Source organism: Rana temporaria, chromosome 10 (genome assembly GCF_905171775.1).
Source record: "Rana temporaria chromosome 10, aRanTem1.1, whole genome shotgun sequence".
NCBI lineage: Eukaryota > Metazoa > Chordata > Amphibia > Anura > Ranidae > Rana > Rana temporaria.
Window position 1 is genome coordinate 17,125,099 of NC_053498.1, and position 26,261 is coordinate 17,151,359.

The 26,261-nt window shown below is 43.6% G+C and overlaps 1 protein-coding gene across 2 annotated transcripts in view; it reads left to right on the top strand.

Moving 5' to 3' along the window:
* Positions 1 to 19,286, top strand: part of ERF (ETS2 repressor factor) — a 157,951-nt gene extending 138,665 nt beyond the window's left edge. For both annotated transcript variants that reach the window (XM_040327306.1, XM_040327307.1), the window contains 3 exons: positions 10,394 to 10,628; positions 16,242 to 16,357; positions 17,937 to 19,286. In XM_040327306.1, coding sequence (XP_040183240.1) covers positions 10,394 to 10,628; positions 16,242 to 16,357; positions 17,937 to 19,084 — 1,499 coding nt within the window. In that variant the 3' untranslated portion in view covers positions 19,085 to 19,286. The remainder of the gene's footprint in view (positions 1 to 10,393; positions 10,629 to 16,241; positions 16,358 to 17,936) is intronic.
* The last annotated feature ends 6,975 nt before the right edge of the window (positions 19,287 to 26,261 follow it).

Below are 26,261 nucleotides of genomic sequence, written 5' to 3' on the forward strand. Positions count from 1 at the left end.
ATCAGGCCTACACAAACAGTAATTGATCTGCATGGCGGAATACGGAAGATAAAGCAGTGGAGTGGGGAAGGCTTTTGTTCGTTTACCGCTAAGTAGCAGTTTCGCTAAATTTGGGAGCGTGTGGCTGTTTTTTTCTTTTTAATTCTGCACAGCCTTCCTGTGGGTCAATAGATCCATCTCACCCAGTAAACCAGAGAACAGGAAGGATGAGGGAGTGGAGACGGCTGCCGCTCTGAGGAACTTCATTATCCTTCAAATACTTGTACAAACTTGTATGAGACTTCTGCTCCATGTCCTTTTAATCAGTGTTTGTTTTAAATATGAGGGCAAGACTCTATTTAACCTGCTACTACCACCATTCCTTAAAGGGGGGATTACAGACAAAAACAGAGCGTGCACAATATACATGCCATAGGCATTAATGAGGACACACACGCGCCAATTTACCCACATGCATGCTGGAACAAGAAACAAAACATTTGTGCGAGCCCCAATATAAATTATTTGCAATTGGTCCATAAAAGCAAAAAAAACGTTTTTCTCTAGTCTAGGGCAGGGGTGTCAAACTCAATTTCATTGTGGGCCGCATTAGGATTGCCCTCAAAAGCAGGGCTGTGGAGTCGGTAGATAAATGTCCCGACTCCGACTCCTCAGTTTTATATACTTCCGACTCTCAGACTCCTCTGTATTAATATGCGAATGTATTTTATACATTCCTTGAGGGAAAGAAACGCAACCTACCACAGGACTACTGGCTGGGAAGCCAACAGTCTACTGTATTGCACAGTTTAAGCAAAAGACTAAACACAATGAAAACAATCAAGTGGCTGGATAGTAGCAGCAGGCATAAACATCAGGAACAGGATCTTTACCAGTTCAAAAATACAAACCACATTATTTGGTTGTTTTAGAACAAAAACAAAGCTTATCTATAATGAACCAAAAACAAAATCTGTAAAACCTAGAAATGGTTTATATTAATCTTGAAATGTAGTTCTAGGCTTAGCAAATGCAAATCAATTCAATGTAGAGTTCTAAGTAAGAGAATTGCCTCTGCCAGATCCTCTTTCATAGAGGCTCTTAAGTCAGACTTTATTATTTTTAGGGCTGAAAATAATCTTTCGACACTGACTTGGGTGGGTGGCATTGCAGTAACTATTCTGGCCACATCACTAACGATCTCTGGATAAACAAGGATGGCTTCTTCAACAGTAAGTTTTGATGAGCGATCATACTTTTCAACTTCTTTTAGTGCTTTATAAAACTCCTGTTGGAATTTTTTTATTTGGACACTTACTGATTCTCTAACATGCGTTCCCTGTAAAAGCAGAACACATCACTATGGAAAGTATAAGTATTGCAGCTCCTAATTGTGCGGTGTGTGCCATATAGTGAAGCACATGAAAAGCGCGCTTATTCACCGTCACTTAACGTGTTCGTTTTGCGGTTACGTGAGGCACTGCATGCATTGGTCTTTATTCTTACAGTAGAGAAGTCATTAATTATAACTTTTTGTGAATTGGGACATTTAAACTTGCTTTTTTTTTTTTTTATTCCAATCTAAATTTAGTAGGAGTCGGTGCATTGTTTGCCGACTCCGACTACAGGTACCCAAAATTTCTTCCGACTCCTCGACTCCGACTCCACAGCCCTGCTCAAAAGGGCCGGTTCTATCTCAAAAATTTTAGATGTCCAATGCATCCCCTCCCCATATGTTGTCAAGAGCCACCCCACCATCAGAAGTTGAGTCCACCACTCATTTACATCACAGTGCACCCCCCTTACCTTATGCTGCTGGGTAGAAGCTAAATGCATTTCTTGAAGGCAGAAAGTAAGGGTCTGGAGGAGGCCTTGTGTTTGACACCTGTGGTCGTTGCTTGAAGTAGTTGCTGTTGGCGATTTTCAGTAGTAGGAGTAGTAGTATCATCTGCCACAAATACTGTATTTATTGGCGTATAACACTCACTTTTTTACCCTGAAAATAGCGGGTAAACTGTGCCTGCGTGTTATACGCAAGGGTCCGTGGAAAGTTTGTTTTTCCCCTTAAACTTCTCTCTTAAAGCGGTAGTTCACCCCCCCCCCGACACATTTTACCATCGAGACAGGCATTGTAGCGCGAGCTACAGTATGCCTGTCCCGATTTTTTTAACCCCGTACTCACCTTGTAGTCGTCCATCGTAGATTCCGGCTCCCGCGGGGAATGGGCGTGCCTATGGAGAGGGAGGATGATTGACGGCCGGCCCTGGCACGTCACTCTCCCCGAAGACAGCCGGAGTAGGTCTCGGCTCTTCACGGCGCCTGCGCACAGGCTATGCGCACGCGTCGTGAAGACCGAGCCTATTTCGGCTATTTCCGGAGAAGCGTGACGCGCCAGAGCCGGCCGTCAATCATCCTCCGTCTCGATAGGCACACCCATTCCCCGGAATCTTCGATGGACGACTACAAGGTGAGTACGGCGGTAAAAAATTCGTGACAGGCATACTGTAGCTCGCGCTACAATGCCTGATTTTAAGGTAAAATAAAAAAAATATTTTTTTTTCCCGTCGATAGGGTGAACCCCCGCTTTAAAGTTGGGGTGTGTGTTATACGCCTGTGCGTGTTATACTCCGATAAATAAAAAGAAAAAGATTACCCCCAGACGGGACTTTTAAGGCCAGACTCCAATAAGTATGTAAAATTTATTTTATTAGGTGTTATCACCAAAATTGGATAGACATTGATTTACAGAATAATTCTGGATGTTGAATTACAGAAATCTTCTGGAACAGTCAGCAAATATATAATAAGAATAAAAAACACATATAAGGAATAGTGATAGAGTGACACCTGGGGCACACGTCCCATGTGTGGACCCAGGAAAAATAAGAAACAAAAAAATAGAAAAATAGTCATAAAATAAAACCTCGTGACAATACAATACAAATAGAATTAAAAAACACTCTGTAGAGAGCAGTGGAGAAAAGCCCGACGCGTTTCTGGTCTATTGGTAGAACAACAGACCTTCATCAGGGGCCACAGGAGTGTATGGTTACAAACTTTTTTTCTCTCGTTTGTGGTGAGCACAGGTTTTGGAAGTTGACCCTCAAGGTATCAGTCTAAGGTATCTCCAGAACCGACTTATGGGGTCCCATGAGTAAGAAAAGAAAGGGGAGGGATGGCTCCGACTTACCCCAAACCCACGGTGTCCCAAGTATGGGGTTTATTAAGGCAAAAGTGCAGCAGGTCAGGGGGTTCACTGAGTCCAATGCGGACAGTCCTCTTATCGTTGCTCGGGGGAATCCCGAACTGGGTGTATGAAGAGGAACCTGGTGCCAAGTGCCGTACTTGAGGTATTGAAATGTCAGCGTTACTCCCTTCAGCTCACAGGGTGCAGCACCCTGTGAGCTGAAGGGAGTAACGCTGACATTTCAATACCTCAAGTACGGCACTTGGCACCAGGTTCCTCTTCATACACCCAGTTCGGGATTCCCCCGAGCAACGATAAGAGGACTGTCCGCATTGGACTCAGTGAACCCCCTGACCTGCTGCACTTTTGCCTTAATAAACCCCATACTTGGGACACCGTGGGTTTGGGGTAAGTCGGAGCCATCCCTCCCCTTTCTTTTCTTACTCATGGGACCCCATAAGTCGGTTCTGGAGATACCTTAGACTGATACCTTGAGGGTCAACTTCCAAAACCTGTGCTCACCACAAACGAGAGAAAAAAAGTTTGTAACCATACACTCCTGTGGCCCCTGATGAAGGTCTGTTGTTCTACCAATAGACCAGAAACGCGTCGGGCTTTTCTCCACTGCTCTCTACAGAGTGTTTTTTAATTCTATTTGTATTGTATTGTCACAAGGTTTTATTTTATGACTATTTTTCTATTTTTTTGTTTCTTATTTTTCCTGGGTCCACACATGGGACGTGTGCCCCAGGTGTCACTCTATCACTATTCCTTATATGTGTTTTTTATTCTTATTATATATTTGCTGACTGTTCCAGAAGATTTCTGTAATTCAACATCCAGAATTATTCTGTAAATCAATGTCTATCCAATTTTGGTGATAACACCTAATAAAATAAATTTTACATACTTATTGGAGTCTGGCCTTAAAAGTCCCGTCTGGGGGTAATCTTTTTCTTTTTGTTCAAACTACCAGGGATGTGGCCACTCCCCAATCTCAGGACTATATGAACCCTTTTCTTTCTTTATATATTTGTATACTCCGATAAATACGGTAATTCCCAGTGGGAAGCTAAGAAGCATCTGGGGTAGAACCAGTTTTGTATACGTTCATGTGGTCAGTGGATTTTTGTTTCAGCCTTGGCATTGACTGGTGTACCAAGGTTTCACTGCAAGGTCTTGGTCATTGTATTGCTAGACCCAGTAAACGTGGAAAGGTTTAGTTGGACGGTCCACCCTTTTTCAGACCCAGTCAGTTGGGGCAGTGTTTGGCAACCAAGGAGGCAATTGCACCTCCCGTATTTCTGTGCCAAGCAATGCTTTCAGAGGAACAAAGCAAGGCCAGATTACGTTATTTTTATAGGATATTTACTAAAGAACTGTATGCAACTTCTCTTGAATTGTAGCTGCACTTTATATTTGTAAACTGACAATTGGATATACCATATTTATCTCCGTATAACGCGCACCCCAAGCTTAAGGGAAGTTTTAAGGGGAAAAAAAACGTACATGGGGGGGGGGGGGGGGGGAAACCTTACATTTTGAATGCTCGTCGGTGTCCATTTGCTGTCTTGCCCGGCGTCCGTCTGCGGACTTGCTTGAAGGTGTCCGTCTGCTGTCTTGCCCGGCGTGTATTTTTGAGTTTGGCGCCTCAGCCGAGCTGTACAGAGCCGGATTTCCTGTCTGTTCGGCTCCTCTCGGCTTCTCTCGCGGTCCTGAGCGTGGCCGAGCCTAGCCAAGTGCGCAGTACACTTGGCTCGGTCTATTTCGGCTGCGCCCAGAGACGGCAGGATCGGCGTATATCACGCACCCACGATTTTCTCCTGATTTTAAGGGGAAAAAAGTGTGCAGTATACGCCGATAAATACGGTAAATAGGGGAAGTCTTTACATGGGTTCAGTTGTCTTATGGAGCATCAGAGATCTGGAACCTAAAGCACTTTTTATGCAAATCCCAACTTGAAGCAGAGGGTGGGGGATGAACAAGGAACATCAACAAAATTAGTTTTTGACTTTGTAGAAATTTCCCCAACATATTCTCCTTCTTGGATTTTGTGACATGCCTTGGTGGCAATAGCATAGCAAACTTTACCAAAAGATGAAACCCGGCTAAGCTTTTCTTAAAGCGGATGTGCCATGGGGAAAAAAATATTAAAAGCCAGCAGCTACAAATACTGCAGCTGCTGACTTTTAATATTAGGACACTTACCTGTCCTGGAGTCCAGCGCTGATCGCAGCAGAGCACAAGCGATCGCTCGTCACTCTGCTGCTCCCCCCTCCATCCACGCTGAGGGAACCAGGAAGTGAAGCGCTGCGGCTTCACTGCCCGGTTCCCTACGGCGAGTCGCGCTGCGCCCGCCGATTGGCTCACACGCTGTGTGCTGGGAGCCGAGTGTTCCCAGCACACAACAGGCGACAGACGGGAAGTCAGAAAAACCCGTCTTTCGCCCGTAGCGCGTGGCCGGAAGTGGGTGCAAATACCTGTCTTTAGACAGGTGTCTGCACCCCCCTCCCCCTGAAAGGTGTCAAATGTGACACCGGAGGGGGGGAGGGTTCCGATCACTTTAGGGTGGAGAACCGCTTTAAGGAGGAAATTGCAAGGCCTTGTCTTATGCTGACTCCATGTGGAGCTTGCGCTCATGGTAGAGGAGCAACATTTTGCACAGTTCCACAGAATACATGAGGAGCAGAGTTGCTACAGTGCACAGGAAGGGGCTTCAGAATTCATCAGGACAGCCGTCATCAGATGTGCCAGGATGGATGGGCAACTGTGACTACAGAAATGCCTAGTGCTGGACCATACACCAAACACAAATGCTGTCGCATGCTCCTCGATACCTGGAAGTACTGGGTGTTTCTTCGTGCTCCCAGTGTCTAAACAGAGCATAGTTGGAGCAAAGGCAAGGTGAGTATATGCTGCTTGGTAGGTTGGATGACAGAATTAAGTGATTTTGGTACTTATCCCGCCATGGGTCATGTTGACATTTAGGCCCCATGTTCACGGGACGCTGCTAAACGTACGTTCAGAGGCAGTTGGACGCTTTTTTCAACTGCCCCTGAACTCATTCAATGTTATCTTATGTGACCATGTACACAGTCTCGTTTTATTGCCATTTTTAGGCAGTTGCGTTCAACAGCGTTTCTTTGACATGTGGAAATCTTTGGCGTCTGAACACATTTTTTTTTTTTTTGCTTTCAGACGCTAAACGTGATAACCCGCATTTCGTTTATAGGCGTGTTTTTTAGTTTTGCCCATTTTTTTAATATATTTTTAATTTTTTTTTGCGATTTTAACCACAAACGTGGAAAAATAGATGTTTTAAACATGGGTTACTATCTGTCAAATTAAATCGTTCAGGAGCAGTTGTAAAAATGTCCCGTGTACATGAAGCCTTAAAGTACACTGTTGCTGTACCAGAACTTTAAAGTGGAGGTTCACCCGAAAAGTAAATTTTTAACCTTAGATTGATGCTCATTTTGTCTAGGGGAATCGGGTAGTTTTTTTAAAATCTAAGCAGTACTTACCGTTTTAGAGAGCGATCGTCTCCGCCGCTTCCGGGTATGGGCTGCGGGACTGGGCGTTTCTATTTGACAGTCTTCCGACGGTCGCATCTATCGCGTCACGATTTTCCGAAAGTAGCCAAACGTCGGTGCGCAGGCGCCGTATAGAGCCGCACCGAGGTTCGGCTTCTTTCGGCTACTCGTGACGCGATGTATACGACCGTCGAAAGACTGTCAATCAAATAGGAATGCCCAGTCCCGAAGACCATACCCGGAAGCGGCGGAGAAGATCGCTCTCTAAAACTGTAAGTACTGCTTAGATTTTAAAAAAACTACCAGATTCCCCTTGACAAAATGAGCATTTAATCTAAGGTTAAAACATTTTTTCGGGTGAACTCCCGCTTTAATATAAAATGTGCAGCCAGTGGTGGTTTTATTTTTTTATGTAGGTTAAAACATGCAATAGCAAACCATGCCTGCTCAACTTGTAAACCTTTGTTCGTGTAGTAGATCTGGCACTTTTGCATTGTTGAAAGACAGTAAGGTATTTGGTAGATCTACACAAACCCGACCCCCTTACAACGCTCCATGACTCGAGCCTCTGGTTCCAGCAGTAGAGAGGGACGTGCCTGTAAGGATGCTGTCTGTCTCCTGCAGGAGGAGGGGATGGGACAGGCTGCCCCTCACCCCTCTCCTCTTAATTCTGTACTCCTGGAAGGAATGCGCCGGAGACGGCTGCTTTCCCTGCCCTTATAAGAAAAGGGCCTTTGTGTGGGATGATGTGACCTCAGTTGGGAGCTATTTAGTGTGTGTTTAGGATGGAGCGAAGCTGTAGGCTGGCAGCCTGCTCCACACCGCACAGTCTCGCATGCTTCGAGTAACTTCACATGGCAACAAGACAGGCCGAGACCCGTCCTGTACGGGAAATCCTGCCTTTATTCTCCGCCACCCAGTCAGCAGTTCACAGAAAATGCCTTTGGAGATGAACACCACTAAACACTGTCTGTGTCTAAACTGGCCGCATAACCCCCAAAGCATTCTTTACTAAACCCTTTGAAAAAAAATGCTCCACTAAAGGTACTCTAGTTTTACATATACGGATGAAGTGCCAATATTAAGACCTGTATCTGGCCACTGCTCCCTCTCCGCAGGTCTGAATCTGGGGGGGGACACTACTACTGCTCATAGAACCCTAATAGTTGTCAGAACCTCATTAAGAACAGAGTTGGTGCTCATAGCTACCAAATTGCTCCACATCTTGGTCTAGGGGTTTAGAGAGCCAAGATATATTCGCCCAATCCTCCCAGCACAAGACTGGTCTTTTTGGCTCCTGACTAAGGATGAGCGCCGGCGTGTTTGCACAATCCATGTGCAGAGCCTGCCAGGAAGTCTGCACCATGCTGAGCTAATCACAGGCAGGGAGACATTATCACGATGCTCGGCTACAGAGATCGTGAAAGGTCTTCCTGCCTGTGATTAGCACAGCGCTGTGCCGACTTCCTGGCGGGCTCTGCACATGGACTGTGCGAACACGCCGGAGCCTCTACTCCTGACCCCTTCGCGTTCCAGTGGTCTTGTGTGGTAAACTGTTCCCGATGTCCTCACACCCATAGACTGGCTATGGACGTGAACACTTCAGGAACAGTCCAACACTGGATGTGGGGGAGCGCCGTTTTCCAGAGGATCGAAGGATCAGATTAGTACAGGCGCTGTATTCACCCCTGGACAAAACGAGCACTTCATAGGGGGGGGGGGGGGGAATAATTGTCCAGAGTTGGGCTTTATTGGACAAATGTTACGGTAAGGCAGCCCATTTGTTCTAAATGGTTAGGGAGTTTTGCCATCACTTCCTGTTATGGTTTCACCAGACAGGAAATGAGGGGAAAATCTGCGACAGGGACGCAGACCAATAAAAATTGAACAGGTTCTATTTTTTTTCCTCCCCCCCAAGTCATTTTAACTTCTTTGTTGCTGTTGGGATGCTCCCCTAAATAGGATAGGAAGCAACGCGTAATTCACCTGCTCTGTTGCAGGATCTTCCTCTTCTTGGGTCCCTTCTTTGGTTCTCCTGGCCCCTCCCTCCTGTTCAGTGCCCCTACAGAAAGCGGCTTGCTATGGGGACACCCGAGCTGAGTCACAGCTCCATGTGTTCATTCAGACACCGAGCCCCGACTCCTGCCCCTCTCCCCCTGATTGGCTATCTGACAGCAGCAGGAGCCAATTGCGCCACTGCTGTGTTTTAGCCAATCGGGAAGGAGAATATCGGCTGGCTGAGACACTCGTTGATGAAGAGGGACCTCGGGTAAGTATAAGGGGGGCTGAGGCACATAGAAGGCTTTTTATCTTAATGCAGAGATTGCATTAAGATAAATATTCTGACTTAACAAACCCTTAAACTGCAATGTAGAAAAATAAGATCACCAGTCTAGCCATACTCTGTCGGGATTACAGGAGGGGACTGTGTACAGAGATTTAGAGTTTAATTTTTAAATGGTGTATTTATATATGCAGATCTACACATCAGTCCTAAAATAGACAGTTGGAAACTGGGAAAGAGGAAACGAGGAATAAAGCCAAAATAAAGGACAATTTTGGAGCTCTGATTTTAGTAAGGCCGGCTATTTTGAGGCTTTTATAAATGGAATCTGAGATTTCCTATTCCGTTGCATATTCTGGGGTTGGACTGACTGTCTCCTCCCAAAGTTTCTTTTCTTGCTGTAATTATGTGAGCTTTACAAAATTGTGCGCTGTTGCAAAATATAGGTGTCCTCCATGGCTGTGGTATAATCCTGTGCTTGGCGTTGTCATAGACTGAGCAGATTCCAAGCTCTGGAAGGGAAATCTTCCTGCTGGAATCCCAAAAATGTGCAAGAAGCCTATGGATTGTTCAGCCTACTGGGCGGTCATTTGAAAGGCCATGTTCAACCAAAAGTGACATTCATTTTTGTGTGTGTGTGTTGATGCAAAAAATTATAATTAAATTATAATAAAATATTTAGGTTCTATGCACACTGGCTTTTTTCATAAGCTCAAAAAAAGCTAGAAAAAAACGCTGGATGAAAAATGCTGATAATAGCATTTTTGTATTGGCCTTTAGAAGCTTGCATTAGCATTTTTGCATTACATGTAAAAAAAAACAAAAAAAAAAAACGTTGGGAGTGTTCAGCGTTTTTCTGCTGGAAGAACGCTCCGAAAAATTCTACAAAACTTTCCTTCTCTCCCTTTTCCTACTTTTGGAGGGGTGGAGGGGTGATTTAACATTGTCGGCTATGGAGATGGTTCACATCTCAACGTTGAAACGCCTGAAGCTCAAAACAAGTCCCGGACCTTTTTTTCAGGCGGCGTTCGGCATAGCCGACAATGTTGATCACCCCTCCGGCGTATGTTAGGCTTAAAAAACACTGCGTTTTGTCGCGGCAAATCGCGGTAACATACGCCGCCTTCAGGTGTGAATGCAGCCTTACCCGCTTTTCTTCTAAAGGGATGCAGACACTGCATCTTTTCATATTGGAACACAGAACTCTTGCTCAGGTGATTGTGATAGGAAGGGTCTGCACTCATATTGGTCTAGAAAAGGCATACAAGGTGACACAATTTTGTTATTTCTTCAGAACCAATTTAAGGTAGAAATTTGCAATAAAGGTTGGTCACCTAGAGAGGATTATTTGTTCTGGAGTTGCATTTGAAAGTACTGATGTATATTTCTTGTTTCTATTGTCTTTTGCAGGGTTTGCCTTTCCTGACTGGGCCTATAAGCCAGAGTCCAGCCCGGGTTCCAGACAGATCCAGCTCTGGCACTTCATTCTAGAGCTCTTGAGAAAAGAAGAGTATCACGATGTCATTGCCTGGCAAGGGGATTATGGGGAGTTCGTCATTAAGGACCCTGACGAAGTGGCACGGCTATGGGGAGCACGGAAATGCAAGCCACAGATGAACTATGACAAATTGAGCAGGGCACTCAGGTGAGGCCGTAGTCTATTTCTTACAATTAAAAAAAAAAAAAAAAAACACCTATTCTATAACTTAACTTATTTTTTTATTTTTTTTTATAAATTGTTTTTTTATTGGTTTTCTGCAGTTACAATCAGCAAAGAAAAATGCACAGTAATTGGTACAATACCTGCATAGAATGACATAGAATTCAAACAGCCCTTATCAATAAACCTTTTGGATTGGATTGGATTGGAATAAATACTTATAGAGCGCCGAATGCGAGTTGTGAAACTCGCGTCTAAGCGCTTACCAACAAGCTGGGGGTATCCAGTTTTCCCCTCCCTGAGATTAAGTACCCCGGTCAACTTAACTTATTTTTAAAGGGGTTGTAAATGTACAAATGTTCTCCTTCACTTACCTCATCCTTCGATTTTGCTTTTAAATGTCCTTATTTCTTCTGAGAAATCCTCACTTCCTGTTCTTCTGTCTGTAACTCCACACAGTAATGCAAGGCTTTCTCCCTGGTGTGGAGTGTCGTGCTCGCCCCCCTCCCTTGGACAGATGGCGAAACGAGCTGTGTGTTGGTGGGCGTCCTGACTCTCTTGTAGTCCAAGGGAGGGGGCGAGCACGACACTCCACACCAGGGAGAAAGCCTTGCATTACCGTGTGGAGTTAGACAGAAGAACAGGAAGTGAGGATTTCTCAGAAGAAAGGACATTTAAAAGCAAAATCGAAGGATGAGGCAAGTACCTTTACAACTCCTTTAATGGGAGGTTAGATACTCTATTTATTTTAATCCTATTTGGCTCCACTGGGGAGATTTCACCTCACTTCTAGTTCAGGTGACCACAAGGGCATTGCAGATTGTTCTTTTCCATCTACTTGTATTGGAAGAATCCTCTAGGGGTTTCTGGTGGTGCCATAGACTCATTTTTATTAGTGGCTCCATTGGAACATGGAATGTACTTTAGTGAGATGAAACGGAAGGTTCAGTTTTGGAATTTGTTCATTTGATGTATATGTGGTATTAACGCAATGATGTGACCTTCAATGTCTGAGTAATCTGGGATCTATAATATGGCCATATGCTGCTAGATTTTCAAACAAACATTTGTACGAAAACTCTCAGCACCTTCAATGGCAAATATCATTCAAAAATATAAGTGTGTGTGTGTGTGTGTGTGTGTGTGTATGTGTGTATATATATATATATATGTGTATATATGTGTATATATATATATATATATATATATATATATATATATATATATATATATATATATATATATATATATATATACCGCAGTGGAAAACGAGCATCAGTTAGAAAAATCGAAAAAGAATTCTTAAAGGAAAAAAATTAAATGTCTACTAGTATCTTTCCAACTTTGAAGTGATTATAAACATGTTATACTTTGCTCCTCTGTGCAGTTTCTTTTGCACAGAGCAGCCCGGGTCCGCCTCTTCTTAGGTCCCTCTTTGCTTCTCCTGGCCCCTCCCTTTTATCGAATGCCCCCAGAGTCAGCAGTTTCCTATGGGGGCACTGGAGCAGAGTCCCAGCTCCATTCAGACAAGGAGCCCTGACCAGCCCCGCCCCCTCTCCCCTGATTGGCTGGCTAACTTTGACAGCCGCAGGAACCAATGGCACCGCTGCTGTGTCTCAGCCAATCAGGAGGAGTGTCCTGGGCGGTTTTGATGTTCGTGAACATCGCTGGAGAGTGATGGGGCTGGGTTAAGAATTAGGGGTGGCTGCTACTCACAAGGTTGAATGCATAAAATGCATTAGGATAAAAAAAAAAAAAAACTTCTCCCCTTTTATAACTCCTTTTTAAACTTGCCATACACTAGTAGAGTTTAATTTGAAAATGTTTGAAGAAAGCCTGGTAGAGTTGCTAGCAGAAGGGTTTGCAAACTTTCTTGAAAATGCAATTTTAACCTCTTGCCGACCTCGCTATACCTGAATGACAGATGAACACTCGTAGTCCACTCTCATGGCATTTGGTGTACAAACAGCCCATACAGAGAGAGGTACGGGCTAAAAGCCATAGGAGTCCACAATGCGTGATCTACTGATCAATACTTCCCAAGCTTCTGTAGGAAAAAAATAAATGCACTTATTTTTTTCCTTCTGCAAAAAAATTGGCATTTAATTTTATTCTATTTTCCATAAATGCAAACATCTCCTTTTTAATCCAATTCATGCAACAGAACCAGAATTTGAGGTTGCAACCACATCTTCTTTAGAAGCTACTGAAAGTTTTTCTTGCTACAAAGCGTCTTGTGTGGTGATTTCACCAACTTGCCCTCCAAGAAGCCAGTTGGGGATTGATATTGGCTATAATACCAGTTTTCGATTGTCAGCAATGGCAACCTATTGTAATTTTATGCAGGAAATGTTGCCTTCCTGTCATACTGATCCTTTGGCTTCAATCCCCTGCGAGTTAATGACTCAAAAGGAATATGGTCAGGAGGTCTGCCTTTACTTGTTCCCAGTCAGTGACTTGGAAAATATTGAATATCCACATGACGGCTAGGCAACTGCACGAGGAGCTCATCGGCAACTGCACGAGGAGCTCATCGGCAACTGCACGAGGAGCTCATCGGCAACTGCACGAGGAGCTCATCGGCAACTGCACGAGGAGCTCATCGGCAACTGCACGAGGAGCTCATCGGCAACTGCACGAGGAGCTCATCGGCAACTGCACGAGGAGCTCATCGGCAACTGCACGAGGAGCTCATCGGCAACTGCACGAGGAGCTCATCGGCAACTGCACGAGGAGCTCATCGGCGGCCTTCAACGTAGAGCTGTGCGATTCATCAAAATCGCAATCCTTTTTCCCTTCTCAATCTGGCATGTCACGATCTAACAAGTGCAGAGTTCTCACAGCTGGGGAAAATGTCCAGGCAGCCTGACAAGTTTTATAACCACCTAATATGTGAAACAAAGTATCACTTGGTTCTTTTATCAAAGGAAAGAACTCTGGTGTAGATGAAGGAAGTTTAACCATTTTAAAGACCCAACCTTTTCTGACATTTTAGAAGTAAAAATCATTATTTTCTCCTAGTAAAATTACTTGGAACACCCAAACATGATAGATATAATCTATTTTCAGAGACCCTAGAGAATAAAATGGTGGTTGTTGAAATATTTTATGTCGCACCGTATTTGCGCAGCTTTTTTTAAATGCAATTTTTTTTTCTGAAATACACTTTAATAAAAAAAACAAAAAACGTAAAGTTAGTTTTTTTTTTTTTTTTTTTTTTGTATAATGTGAGACGATATTACACCGAGAGAATCGTGATCTTTATTCTAAGCAAAGAAATCGCGATTCTTATTTTAACCAGAATCGTGCAGCTCTACTTCAACATTGTTGTTTCATGGCAGGCTTCTTCTAAAGAGCAGTGTGTGTCGTATTTCAGGAGTAGAAGGGGTTACAGGGCCACAGGACACAAGTGCTGCCGTCTCTGTATTTACTTCTCATACCTGTGGTGGGAGGAACGGGGGAGGCGGGAGCCTGCTGTCTAATTACAAGGTCCTCGTGTCTCCAGTACACCTGGGTGTTTGGAAAAGACAAGTTGTTTAGCAAAGGGGGGTAATTACTGGGTTACAGCCAACAAAACATACCTATGTAAGATAACAGGGCTGGAAACATAAGCAAGAAGATAAACTTTTTTTTTTTTCTTTTTTCTTTTTCGGTAACTGGAAATTATACTTCAGCTATTCCCCTGAAAGGCAAAACCAACGGATGGAATAACAACTATTAATGCTTTCCTATATTTATTTTTTTCCAAGCACCTGGAAATTCTATATATGAATTGGGCAAGGTGTAACATTTTAGCTATTTTGATACTACACACCTAAGATGGGGGGGGGGGGGGGGTCATTTTTCAGTAGCTGTTTTTTTTTTTTTTTTTTTTTTTTTTTTTGTAGATTTCATTGTAAAAGAAACCTGCCGGCCATACAGGGATCCAAAATTCAGCCAGTTCAGCGGAGTTTTGATCCACCTATGGCCGCTCACGCTACAGAGACGTCAATCTAACAATCTTCTTTTAAGCGGAAATGTTGGAAAATTTCCACTCCAGTTTTAGCCAATCGGCTGCATCACTGATCAGTGTATTCTGACAATGGAGTCCCTGCTGTCAGAATACAATCGCACGGCAGGGAGGATTCATTTATCTACCTCCAATGTCTGCATGAGGGGAAATCTTCCTTTTTTTTTTTTTTGTGGTTGATCAAAAAAAGGATCCATCTGTGGTGCACTTTTAGTTTCTGAAGCTAAAAGACCTGTCCTAAAGCCTTATGACACACGGTCAGATTTTCCTTAGACAACATGTAGGACTATTGCCCATGTTGGCCATGAACTTGTCTTGCATACAATCGGCAAAGAATTGTCGGCCAACAAACGCCAAACTATGTGGTTGTTCAGCTCTTTAGCATCACCCTTTGGGCAACTTCTGCTAATGTTGTGTTTATGATGAGAATGGGTGTTGGTACTTTAAAATTTTTGTCCGAAGAACTTGTGTACACACGATTGGATAATCCGACAACGCACATTTGCCAGAAATTTTTTAAAGCATGCTGTCCAACATGTGTTGGCGGTAAATCGACAATTTTCTGATGGAACATACAAACGGTTGGATTTTCCGACAACAGCCTGCCATCACAAATTGCCGTCGGAAAAACGTTTGTAAGGACCTTTAGAACACCAAATGCTTTACCTACCTTGTGCAGAAAAGCCTTTCCTGTGCCCTAGAGTTTCACGATTCTGGTCAAAATGAGAATCTCAATGTTTTTGCTTGGAATAAATTATTGAGGTTCTCGCACCATAACATCTTTCACAATATACCCAAAAAATTGGGCTAACTTTATTGCTTAGTTTATTAAATTGTATTTTTTCCAAATGGGGTTGAAAGACCGCTGTGCAAATACAGTGTGACATAAAATATTGCAACAACCGCCATTTTATTCTCTAGGGTATGTGTGTGGTATGTATGTGATTATATATTTATATATATATATATATATATATATATATATATATATATATGTGTGATTGTGTGTGTGTGTGTGTGTGTGTGTGTGTGTGTGTGTGTGTGTGTGTGTGTGTGTGTGTGTGTGTGTGTGTGGTTAGAGTATGTGTACATTGTATATGTTAAGCGCTGCGTAAATCAGCGGCGCTACATAAGTACCAAAAAAAATATATAATAATAATTTGGGGTATCTGAATACTGATTTTTTTTTTTTTTTAATCAAAAAGGTTTTTATTGCTCACACAACAAATTGACATGAAAAGGATGACATTTTACACTACATGCATATCAGCAAATTTACAGTTTAAACAACAGATGCACTTCTTCCCACCATAGTATTCCGTTATTGTACTAACACATGAAACCCGACCCCCAGCCCCTAGCTCCTATCTCCCCCCTCGATCCATTTCTTCTCCCTCCTTACGGTCTCCAAAGTTTGAATACTGATTTTTAACTTGTAAGCAACAAGTGTCAGAAAAAAAAATTTTTTTTTTTTTTTTTTTTTTTTTACATAAATCACCAGTTTTGCCAAAAAGATGTAAAGTACAGTAATGTTGTCTCTTATGAATTCAAAGGAATCCGCTAAATTATATATATTTTTATTTTTTCAGGTATTACTACAACAAAAGGATACTTCACAAAACCAAAGGCAAACGTTTCACCTACAAATTTAACTTTAACAAACTGGTGTTGGTCAACTACCCCTTCATAGATATGGGTATGTCAGGTAAGTGCCCTCAGAGGAACAAAAATACTTCTGTAATATGGATATGGGGAGGTAAACCTAAATACCAAGCTGGGATTAATAACTCGGTTCTCAATCGCAGAGAAGATTGTTTTGGGGAATATTTGGTTAAAGCCCTGTTGCATCCTCAGTTTAAATGGTATGTGTATATCGGGGACGTGGAGTCAGGGGAAGCAAAGCCATGGTTTGCGCAAAATTTATAGAGTTTACAAAATAGTTTTATTGCATTTTTATTAATATTTTTTTTTTCTTGCTACTAATGGTGGTGATCTGCGTTTTTTTTTTTGTTTTTCGTAACCTCGACATTATGACGGACACATCGGACAATTTTGACACATTTTTGGGACCATTATCATTTTCACAGCAAAAAAATGCACGGATTACTGTGAAAATGACAATTGCAGTTTGGGAGTTGACCACTAGGGGGTGTGACCTCATATGGTTTTCTAACTGTAGGGGGCGGGGCTGGATGTGTGACGTCATTGATCGTGTTTTCCTATATCAGGGAACACGCGATCAATGAAGCTGCCACTGTGAAGAACGGGGAAGCTGTGTTTACACACACCTCTCCCCGTTCTTCCGCTCCGGGGACCGATCGGGGGCCACGGATCTTCGGACCGGCGTGACCCACGGCTGGGCACTTAAAGAGGACATACAGGTACGTGCTTGTGCCCAGCCGTGCCAATCTGCTGACGAATATCTGCAGGAGGCGGTCCTTAAGTGGTTAAAAGTTTTTGTGGAAAGTATCTGACGTTTAAAGGGTAAGTTCACCTTTTGGAGCTTGTTGCGTCCATAATTGAGGTGCCTCAGCATATGTTCACCCCATAACTGGTCAGGGGTTCCTATCCCTGTCATATATTAAAAACGGTGCAGCCGCGTGGGGCTCCGCCCGTACAGCTATATCATTTTATTCACATCAATCTGAATGAGAACTACAAGTTCTGTCTGTCACTGCAGCAGACAGCTTGTAGTTCTCAATGAACGGCAAGGGCGCTGACAGGCTCACAAACCCTGCAGCTTTTAAATGGACAGCCTATACAGAGATACGAGCTGAAAGCTGCAGGAGACTTTTATTGAACCTGCAATCCACTTTTCACAGGTACAATGCTTTACATGATCCTGCGGGGGGGTGAATGCACTTTTTTTTTTTTTTCCCTGCCAAATGATGTGCATTTGTTTTTCCCAAAAGGTGAATTATTTAGCTTAAAACTGCAAAATCTATTCTGTGGTCAAAGCTTAAAGTGGGGCAAGTCTATTGGGTAGACATTACTTCTCTACATTCCAGTATGCCCATTTGGTTTGCCAGCATATTTCCAGGATATCCAGCAGATTTCAGTGTCAGTTGAATAGAGTGGATTGGATATGTATGGATGCATTTGTGGGCATGTAGAAAGGTGGATCAGAAAAGCAAGATTCGTGCCAGGATTTATAAATCTGAATTTGACTGCCCAATTATTCCAATAAAATTTGTATAATAGGGTCACATGTTCTCACATGCTAGCGGTTCTTTTTGGTCTGGCTTTTTTTTTTTTTTCTAATGCATTTTCCTTTTCCTTTTTAGGAGGGCCGGTACCTCAAAGTGCCCCACCCATACCATCGGGAGGCACCCACTTCCGCTTCCCACCCTGCACCCCATCAGATGTTATGTCTCCGAATGAGGATCTACGCTCGCCCACCCTTTTTTCTTCTGTTGCAAGACGGCTGGCACGTGGATCAGTCAGTGACTGCAGCGATGGCACATCGGCTAATTCTGAAGTGGAAGAGAGTTTAAGTGAGGAGCAACACCGCCGAGGCCCTGGGCCCGACATCCCAGCATTCAGAGGTCCACCTCTTCCTCGACATCCTCACGATGGCATCTTTAGGATCTATCCTCGTACACGGGTGCAGGAACCTCTTAGCCCTTTCCCAGTATCACCTATGGCTGCTCATACTGGCCTACTGCCTCCACAGCTCTCACCTGCCTTACCCATGACTCCTAATCATATGAACTATACCCCATCCCCTTCCTTGAGCCCTATGTACCCAGGTGGTAGTCATTTTTCATTCAACCCTGAAGACATGAAGCGCTACCTTCAAGCACACACGCAGAGCGTGTACAACTACCACCTCAGCCCACGGGCATTCCTGCACTATCCAAGCATTGTGGTGCCTCAGCCACAGCGCCCTGAAAAGCCCTTACATCTGCCTCCTGAGGAGTCTTCTTTCAAGTTCAAACTCCAACCTCCTCCACTGGGCAAGAAGCAGCGGGACCGACCTCTTGAACCTGGTTCCTCTACCTCTTCCTCATCAACGGGAGTCCCACAGATTAAGGTGGAACCCATCTCGGATGCTGAGGAGGATGAAGAGGATCTCATGGTGGAAGTAACGGACATCAGCGAGGAGGAAGACGATGAGGAAGTCTTCAAAGCCCCCACAGTGCCAGAGCAAAAACCCTTTGTTCCTGTTCTACCTATTCGGGAAGAGGAAACTGTAAGCACAGGGGATGATAGTGGCCGCTGTATCCCACTTAAGTTGCGCTTCAAGCGCCGTTGGAGTGAGGATCAACGCTTGGAGGCCGAGGGAGGAGCAGAGGAGTCCGATAAAAAGGTCAGAAGTAATCAGGAGGAGCTGAAACTGCCCCCACTGCCAGGGGGCTCTCCCTGCAGAAGGGTGAGCACTGACCTTCAAAGAGCCACAGAGGAACTCTCACTTGAAAGTAGGGATTCCTAATGGAGGACTTACTGGGCCCACCAGAAGTAGCCTAGTCCATTTGTAAAGATCGGCTCCCTTTTGGTGGAGTCTCTTTCCAGCAAATTTTATTCCCTGTATCCAAAAAAAAGTCCTTTGGTTTCATGGAAACGAGGACATTTTTTGTTTTTGTAATCCCATATTTTATTTCTTTCAACAGGGAGGGGAGATTTAAAGGAAAAAAGACAGATGCATACCAATTACCAAATTCGCTGTAGAAAAGCTTTTTATTTTTAACAGGAAAAAAAATTGCTTTAATTTCACAAAATTTTAGGTGTCCACTTTTAACCTCCTCCCTTTTCGTACATATGTAAATAGTACTTCCCCTCTGCATGGCATGAAGTCGGGACACCAAAATGTCAAGCCTATCAAAATTTTTATTTTTTGTCCGCAGCTTGGCAAGATACAGTCCAAAGTAAACATTACCTTGTAATCATACCCACCTTTATTGCCCAGGTCCTGCCCTTGCCAGCTTTAAGACTGGTGCTTTCTCAGGTTTTGGGGAGCGACGCCCCTTAATTTCACCCTGGGCATTCATGCCACCAAACATACCACTTTTCCATCAGACACTTTAAAGGGTCAGTCCAACCAATACCAATGTTATGGTCAGATGCTGGTGAGTTGAGTCTTGCTTCTTCTGTCTTTTTTGAGGACTAGAAAGCGGAGGTATAGGCTCTACTTCCTTAACCTTGGTGTTCACCATCTTGCAGAGGATTCTCCGTCCTGCTGGTGCAGTCTCCCAGTTGTTTACATTTAAAAAGGAAACTCCAGATATGCCCTTACTTCCTGTCCTGGTGACACCCACTTTCTTGAGGGTGCATTCTATATAAATTCCCTTGGCAAAGTCTCTAGGGGCTGGTGAGAGTTTAACCAAATTTTCTACAGAAATCCTATGTAGAATGCACCGCAACAAGGGAAATTAGGAAGGGCAGCTTACAATATTGGCAAGTCCCAGGAAAGGAAGGGAAGTAAAACTGACTCAACGGGTCCTCAAGCCCTACCCCCAAATCATTACATTCTCACGTGAATATTGCTTGATGGAAAGGTGGCACCATCATACTCGTTGCTGTAGCATCCAGTGTTATCAAGGCCTATTATCCAATGGTGTGTGTGTGATCTGGATGACTCCTTTGCATTGTCCCCAATGGGGACACAGCATTAAAACCTTGACTATCCATCAAACGATCCATAACTTAAAAAGCGCAGTTGGAGCCGTGACCGTGAAATGGATTTTTACAAAATCGGTTCCCAAAAAGTATATACGAAACTGGTGCTTGACTCGACTCATCCGTGTCTGTCCGAAACTAATTTATGACCGAACCCTTTAAATTTCACCAAAAACCTTTCCGTTCTGCCCCGCAGTGCCCTTTCCCACTGTGAAACAGTTAATCACATCTTTTTAACGTATATGCTGCCTTATCAGTCTGGGGGCTTGTAAAACGACAGAAAAAGACCCTTTATTTCCTTGAATTTTATAAATTTTTTTATACTATTCTTTTTTTGCTAAATTGAATCTTGGTCATGATTCAGATTTTTCTTTTTTTTTTTTTTTAATCTAAATTTAATAATTAAAAAAAATAATGGGGGTTCTATATACTGCCTTTTTAAGAGGGGGTGAAAAAAATCTATATATGCATTATAATATGCAGGTCATTTCAACGGCTTCTTGTGCAGAATGTCGGCCATTATGAATTGGGCCTCCAGCGAAGTTTTAATCCAGTCCCTGGCCTTGTTCCTTTCTTTAACCAAGCCTCACTTGTATAGTGTCACCACCTCATAAAATCTTTTATTTTGTCTGTCCCCCCCCCCCCCCCTTTATTTTTAATCATGGGACTGCATTTATTTTTATTTTATTTTTTATGAAACGGAGGGGTAATCGCACCTCCTGTAGTGTTTGTACGCCTTGAAATTACAATCTGACCTACACAAATGTGCCTTATCAATATAATCTTATAGGCTGCATCACTAATAGTCTTAAACACACGTTTGCCCCAAAAAAACGACAGCCCTATGCAGTAGTTTTAAGACTTTTACCCCCCAAAAAAATTAAAACAAACCCTGTGATAAATGGGAGTCCAAAGAATTGTTAATTTTTTTAGATATTAAAGTGGCACCACTTATGTCAGCCATTTTGTGCGGAGTGCTTACATTCTGCCAGCTGGTTTGAGCGTGTGACACCTGCTAAAGCACGAAACAGTACGTGGAATATGGCTTCACTGCACAAAATGGCCGCCTTTGTTGCTGCTGACCGGGTTTGAGGATGTCGGACGCTCCTGGCAGTAAAGGGGTTAACCAATGTCCTATTTGCTTCTGCTCATTGACCTCGTTTTTATACATATTGTTTCCCCCCCCCGAAGTAATGCTTTTTGTTTTAAAATTCGGCCTAATAACAAAAAGGTGTGCGTGTAATCTATAGCAACCAATTAAAATGGTTATTTTTTTTGCGAAATGCGTCAGCCTAAAAAAATGTCATGAAAAGCTTACTGGTTGTTTTGGACAAAATGTGAATATGGTTCCAGTAGTCGGAACCTGCACACAATTGTGTCCCCCCCTTCTTGAAGTGAGCCCAGGCAAGCTTACGGAGGCAGTAGACCAATTTACGGCACTGCTGCCAAAGTAAGATGAATTTAGGAGGTGTCGGACTCCGAGATCATGACGTCCAGGTACACGGATCAAAATAAGTCTAAAGCCGAGGAAAATCTACTTCGAAGTATGCTTTTCTCAAATGCAGAGACTGTATATATTACAAATAATATAAATATATTCACACGTTAACCAATTGCACACCTTTTCGGTTGCAAGTATTATGTACCCCAATTGCTTGTAATGAAGGGGTAAAGAATGAAATATGTTCTGGGAAAAAAAAACATTCCGTTTTTATGTCAACATTTTAAGAATTCACGTTTTTCAATTATTTTATTTTTTGGTTAAAAGGCTTGATTAACTCTCTTCCTGCCAAGTGCCTCCTACACCATTTCCTCTAATCCTCAGGTCTTTGGTCCACTCCTTGCAGGTTTTAACCTTTTTGCTGCCAGTGGAGTGTTTGGGAAGCTCCGGGGGGGGGTTTATTTTGCAGTAAAGGAGAGAGCGCAGTGCTTTGTAATATACCAGCAACCTGGGTGGGCACAAGGGCAGGTGGGTGGTCTTGCTCTGGGACGGGTAGAATTGTCAGGTTTAACCTCAGTATGTATATTGAAAATAAAAAAAATAATAAAAATTGTTCCCCTGTATACACACAGATTGTAAATATATTTAGCAAAAGTCTGTTCACATTTAAGAATGTATATCTTAAAACAATAAAAAAAAAAAAAAAAAAAGTTGAAGTTTAATTTTTGTTTTTTGCTTTTTCTTTTTTCAAGTAATGACTCTAAACAGCTTGATACAGTGTTACAAAGTTTTGGATATTGTGAGTTTTGTATTACATTTTTTATTTTTTGAAAAAAATGGGTATATCTTGTGTCAAGCATCACAAACAGTGCATCTGGAAAGTATTTACAGCGCTTCTTTTTCCAAATGTTACAGCCTTATTACAAAATGGATTAAATTCTTTATTTTCCTCAAAATTCTACAAACAATACCCCATAATAACGACATGAAAGAAGTTTATTTGAAATCTTTGAAAATGTATTAAAAAATGAAAAAAATCTCATGTACATAAGTATCGCAGCCTTTGCTCAATACTTCCGTTGAAGCTCCTTTGGCACCAATTACAGCCTCAAGTTTTTGAGTATGATGTTACAAGCTTGGCACGCTTATTTTTGGGCAGGTTCTCCCATTCTTCTTTGTAGGACCTCTCTCCAAGCGCCATCAGGTTGGATGGAGAGTGTTGATGCACGGCCTGGGCTCTGGCTGGGCCACTCAAGGACATTCGCAGAGTTGCCCTTTAGCCACTACTTTGTAATCTATTTACATACTGCCTACAATCCATTAATTGAGCTGCCCAAAAACCCCATTGGGGAAAATACCCTTGATAAATATTTTCGGGTGAGCAGCAATATCTCTCTACAGATATGTGTTTTCTTTTTCTAGAACTACTTTGAAATCTTGGCTTTGTGCTTAGGATTGTTGTCCTGTTGGATGATGAACTTTTGCACCAGTCTGAGGTCCATAGTGCCCTGGAGCAGCTTTTCATCAAGGATGTCTCTGTACATTGCTGTATTAATATTTCTCTCAATATTGACTAGTCTCCTAGTTTCTGCCGCTGAAAAATGTCCCCACAGCATGATGCTGCCACCACCATGCTTCACTGTAGAGATGGTATTGGCCAGGTGATGAGCGGTGCCTGATTTTCCTTCAGACATAATGCTTCCTATTCAGGCCAAAACGTTAAATTGTTTCATCTGACCAGAGAATTTTGTGTCATGGTCTGAGGCCCCGTACACATGTCCGAGGAACTCGACGTGCCAAACACATCGAGTTCCTCGTCGAGTTCAGTGTTGAAGCCACCGAGGATCTCGGCGGGTCAACTTTCCTCATTGAACAACGAGGAAATAGAGAACATGTTCTCTATTTGGCCCGACGAGGAACTCGTCGGCTTCCTCGCTGAAAAGTGTACACACGACCGAGTTTCTCAGCAGAATCCAGCTCCGATCGAGTTTCTGGCTGAATTCTGCCGAAAAACTCGGTCGTGTGTACGGGGCCTTAGTCTCCTTTAGGTGTCTGGTCACTTTACCATGCAGGCCTGATTGGTGGACTGCTGCAGAGATAGTTGTTCTTCTGGAAGGTTCTCCTCTCTCCACAGAGAAACACCCATCAGGTTCTTGGCCACTTCCCTTTTCCTCCGATTGCTCAGTTTGGCCGGGTGGTTCACTATAGGAAGAGTCCTGGTGGTTTTAAACTTCTTCCATTTAGGCCCCTTTCAGACTGGGGCGGGAGCTGCGGTGGCGGTATAACGCCGCTAAAAATAGCGGCGCTATACCGCCGGAATTGCCGCGGGTATCAGCCGCTAGCGGTGCGGTATTAACCTCCGCTAGCGGCCGATAAAGAGTTAATACCGCCCGCAATGCGCCTCTATAGAGGCGCATTGCGGGCGGTATTGCCGCGGTTAACCATTGTTTTCAATGGGAAGGAGCGGTGAAGGAGCGGTATACATGCCGCTCCTCTCACCGCTCCAAAGATGCTGCTGACAGGAGATTTTTTTGTCTCCCGCCAGCGCATCGCCTCAGTGTGAAAGCCCTCTGGCTTTCACATTGAGTCTGCAGTGAAGGAGTTTTTCAGGCGCGATAGCAGCGCTATTTTTAGCGCTGTACCGCCTGAAAAACTCCTCAATGTGAAAGGGGCCTAACTGATGATGGAGGCCACTGTGCTCATTGGGACCTTCAATGCTGCAGAAACTTTTCTGTACTCTTCCCCCGATCTGTGTGTACAGGCAATTCCTTGGACTTCATGGCTTAGTTAGTGCTATGACATGCACGGTTGACTGTGGGACCTTTATATAGATGGGTGTGTAACATTCCAAATCATGTCCAATCAACTGAAATTACCACAGTTGGACTCCAATCAAGCTGTAGAAACATCCCATGGATCATACGTGGAAACAGGATGCACGTGTACTTTAATTTTGAGTGTCATGGGAAAAGGCTGTGAATAGTTATGTACATGTGATTTATTTAAAAGAAAAAAAAATTATATTTTTAATTAATTTGCAATAATTTCAAACTTTCATGTTGTCATTATGGGGTATTGTTTGTAGAATTTTTTTTGAGGAAAATAATGAATGTAATCCATTTTGGATTTAAGGGGTTGTAATGGATTTTTTTTCACCTTAATGCATTCTATGCATTAAGGTGAAAAAACGTCTGATTATATCGGCCCCTCGTTATTCTTACCTGACCCCTTGAAAGTCCAGCGCTCGGCCCCGACATCCTCTTCGCCGCTCAGCCTGGCCGTTGATTTGCTAGAGCGGAAGGATTAAAAGCAGCGCAGCCATTGGCTGGCGCTGCTGTCAATCACATCAAATGATGCAGCACGCTGAGGGGCGGGGCCGAGTGATGGTGAGCTGCTATGGCCTCTTGCTGTATCACGGGAGCGCGCCTGCAAGGACTCCGCAATGCGAGGGAGCTTGCATGAATGTATGGCGTTCTTGCGGGGAGGACCAGAGACGGCAGCCGAGGGACCCCAGAAGACATGGATTGGGGCCACTCTGCAAAATGAGCTGCACAGTGGAGGGAAGTATAAAATGTTTGTTTAAAAAAAAAATTTCTTTACAACCCCTTTTAAGGTTGTAACGTAAAATGTGGAAAGAGTGAAGTGGTGTACTTTATTCCCTTTTGCCTCCCTGCAGTTCCATTCAGGAGAAATTCCCTGGTGTAAGCTGTGACTTGAGTGACTCATAGTGTACGCAGGGCTATAGATCCTGGTACTTGGTGATTGGCCCAGCCCCATGGAGTGAGTTGCTTGTTTTTAAATACCCAGCTGTACCTTCCATTTCCTGAAATGATGTTGAATCGAGCAGTTGGGAATTGAAGAAAAGGGGGATTGTACTGCTGGAAAGGGGGGGTTTATTTATCCTACACAGGCAAAGTAGAGGAACTATTTTTAACGTAATCTACATCCGTTTTAATGTTCTACATCAGTCCTTTGCATATATTTAATTGGCCCTTGGGGCCTTATTCTTCCCATTGACAGCGATAGGGCACAAATTCTACTATTGACACCATTGGTGGAATCGGTGAAAGAATTGGTATGCCCCATCGATGGGGCGCACTGTGCCTCTTGTTGGCGCCATGGATGGGGCGCACTGTGCCTCTTGTTGGCGCCATCGATGGGGCGCCCTGTGCCTCTTGTAGGCGCCATCGATGGGGCGCCCTGTGCCTCTTGTAGGCGCCATCGATGGGGCGCCCTGTGCCTCTTGTAGGCGCCATCGATGGGGCGCCCTGTGCCTCTTGTAGGCGCCATCGATGGGGCGCCCTGTGCCTCTTGTAGGCACCATCGATGGGGCGCCCTGTGCCTCTTGTAGGCACCATCGATGGGGCGCCCTGTGCCTCTTGTAGGCACTGTCTGTGGAAACGATGGAGCACTGTTCCTTCTACTGACACCTAAAATGGGTAATATTTCTCCCACATTGGCTACAGCCGCTAGGTCATGTTTACGCCCGCCGGCAACATTTATTCGCATGGATGTTGCTACATTTTCTTTTTCCACAACCACAGTCTGGTGC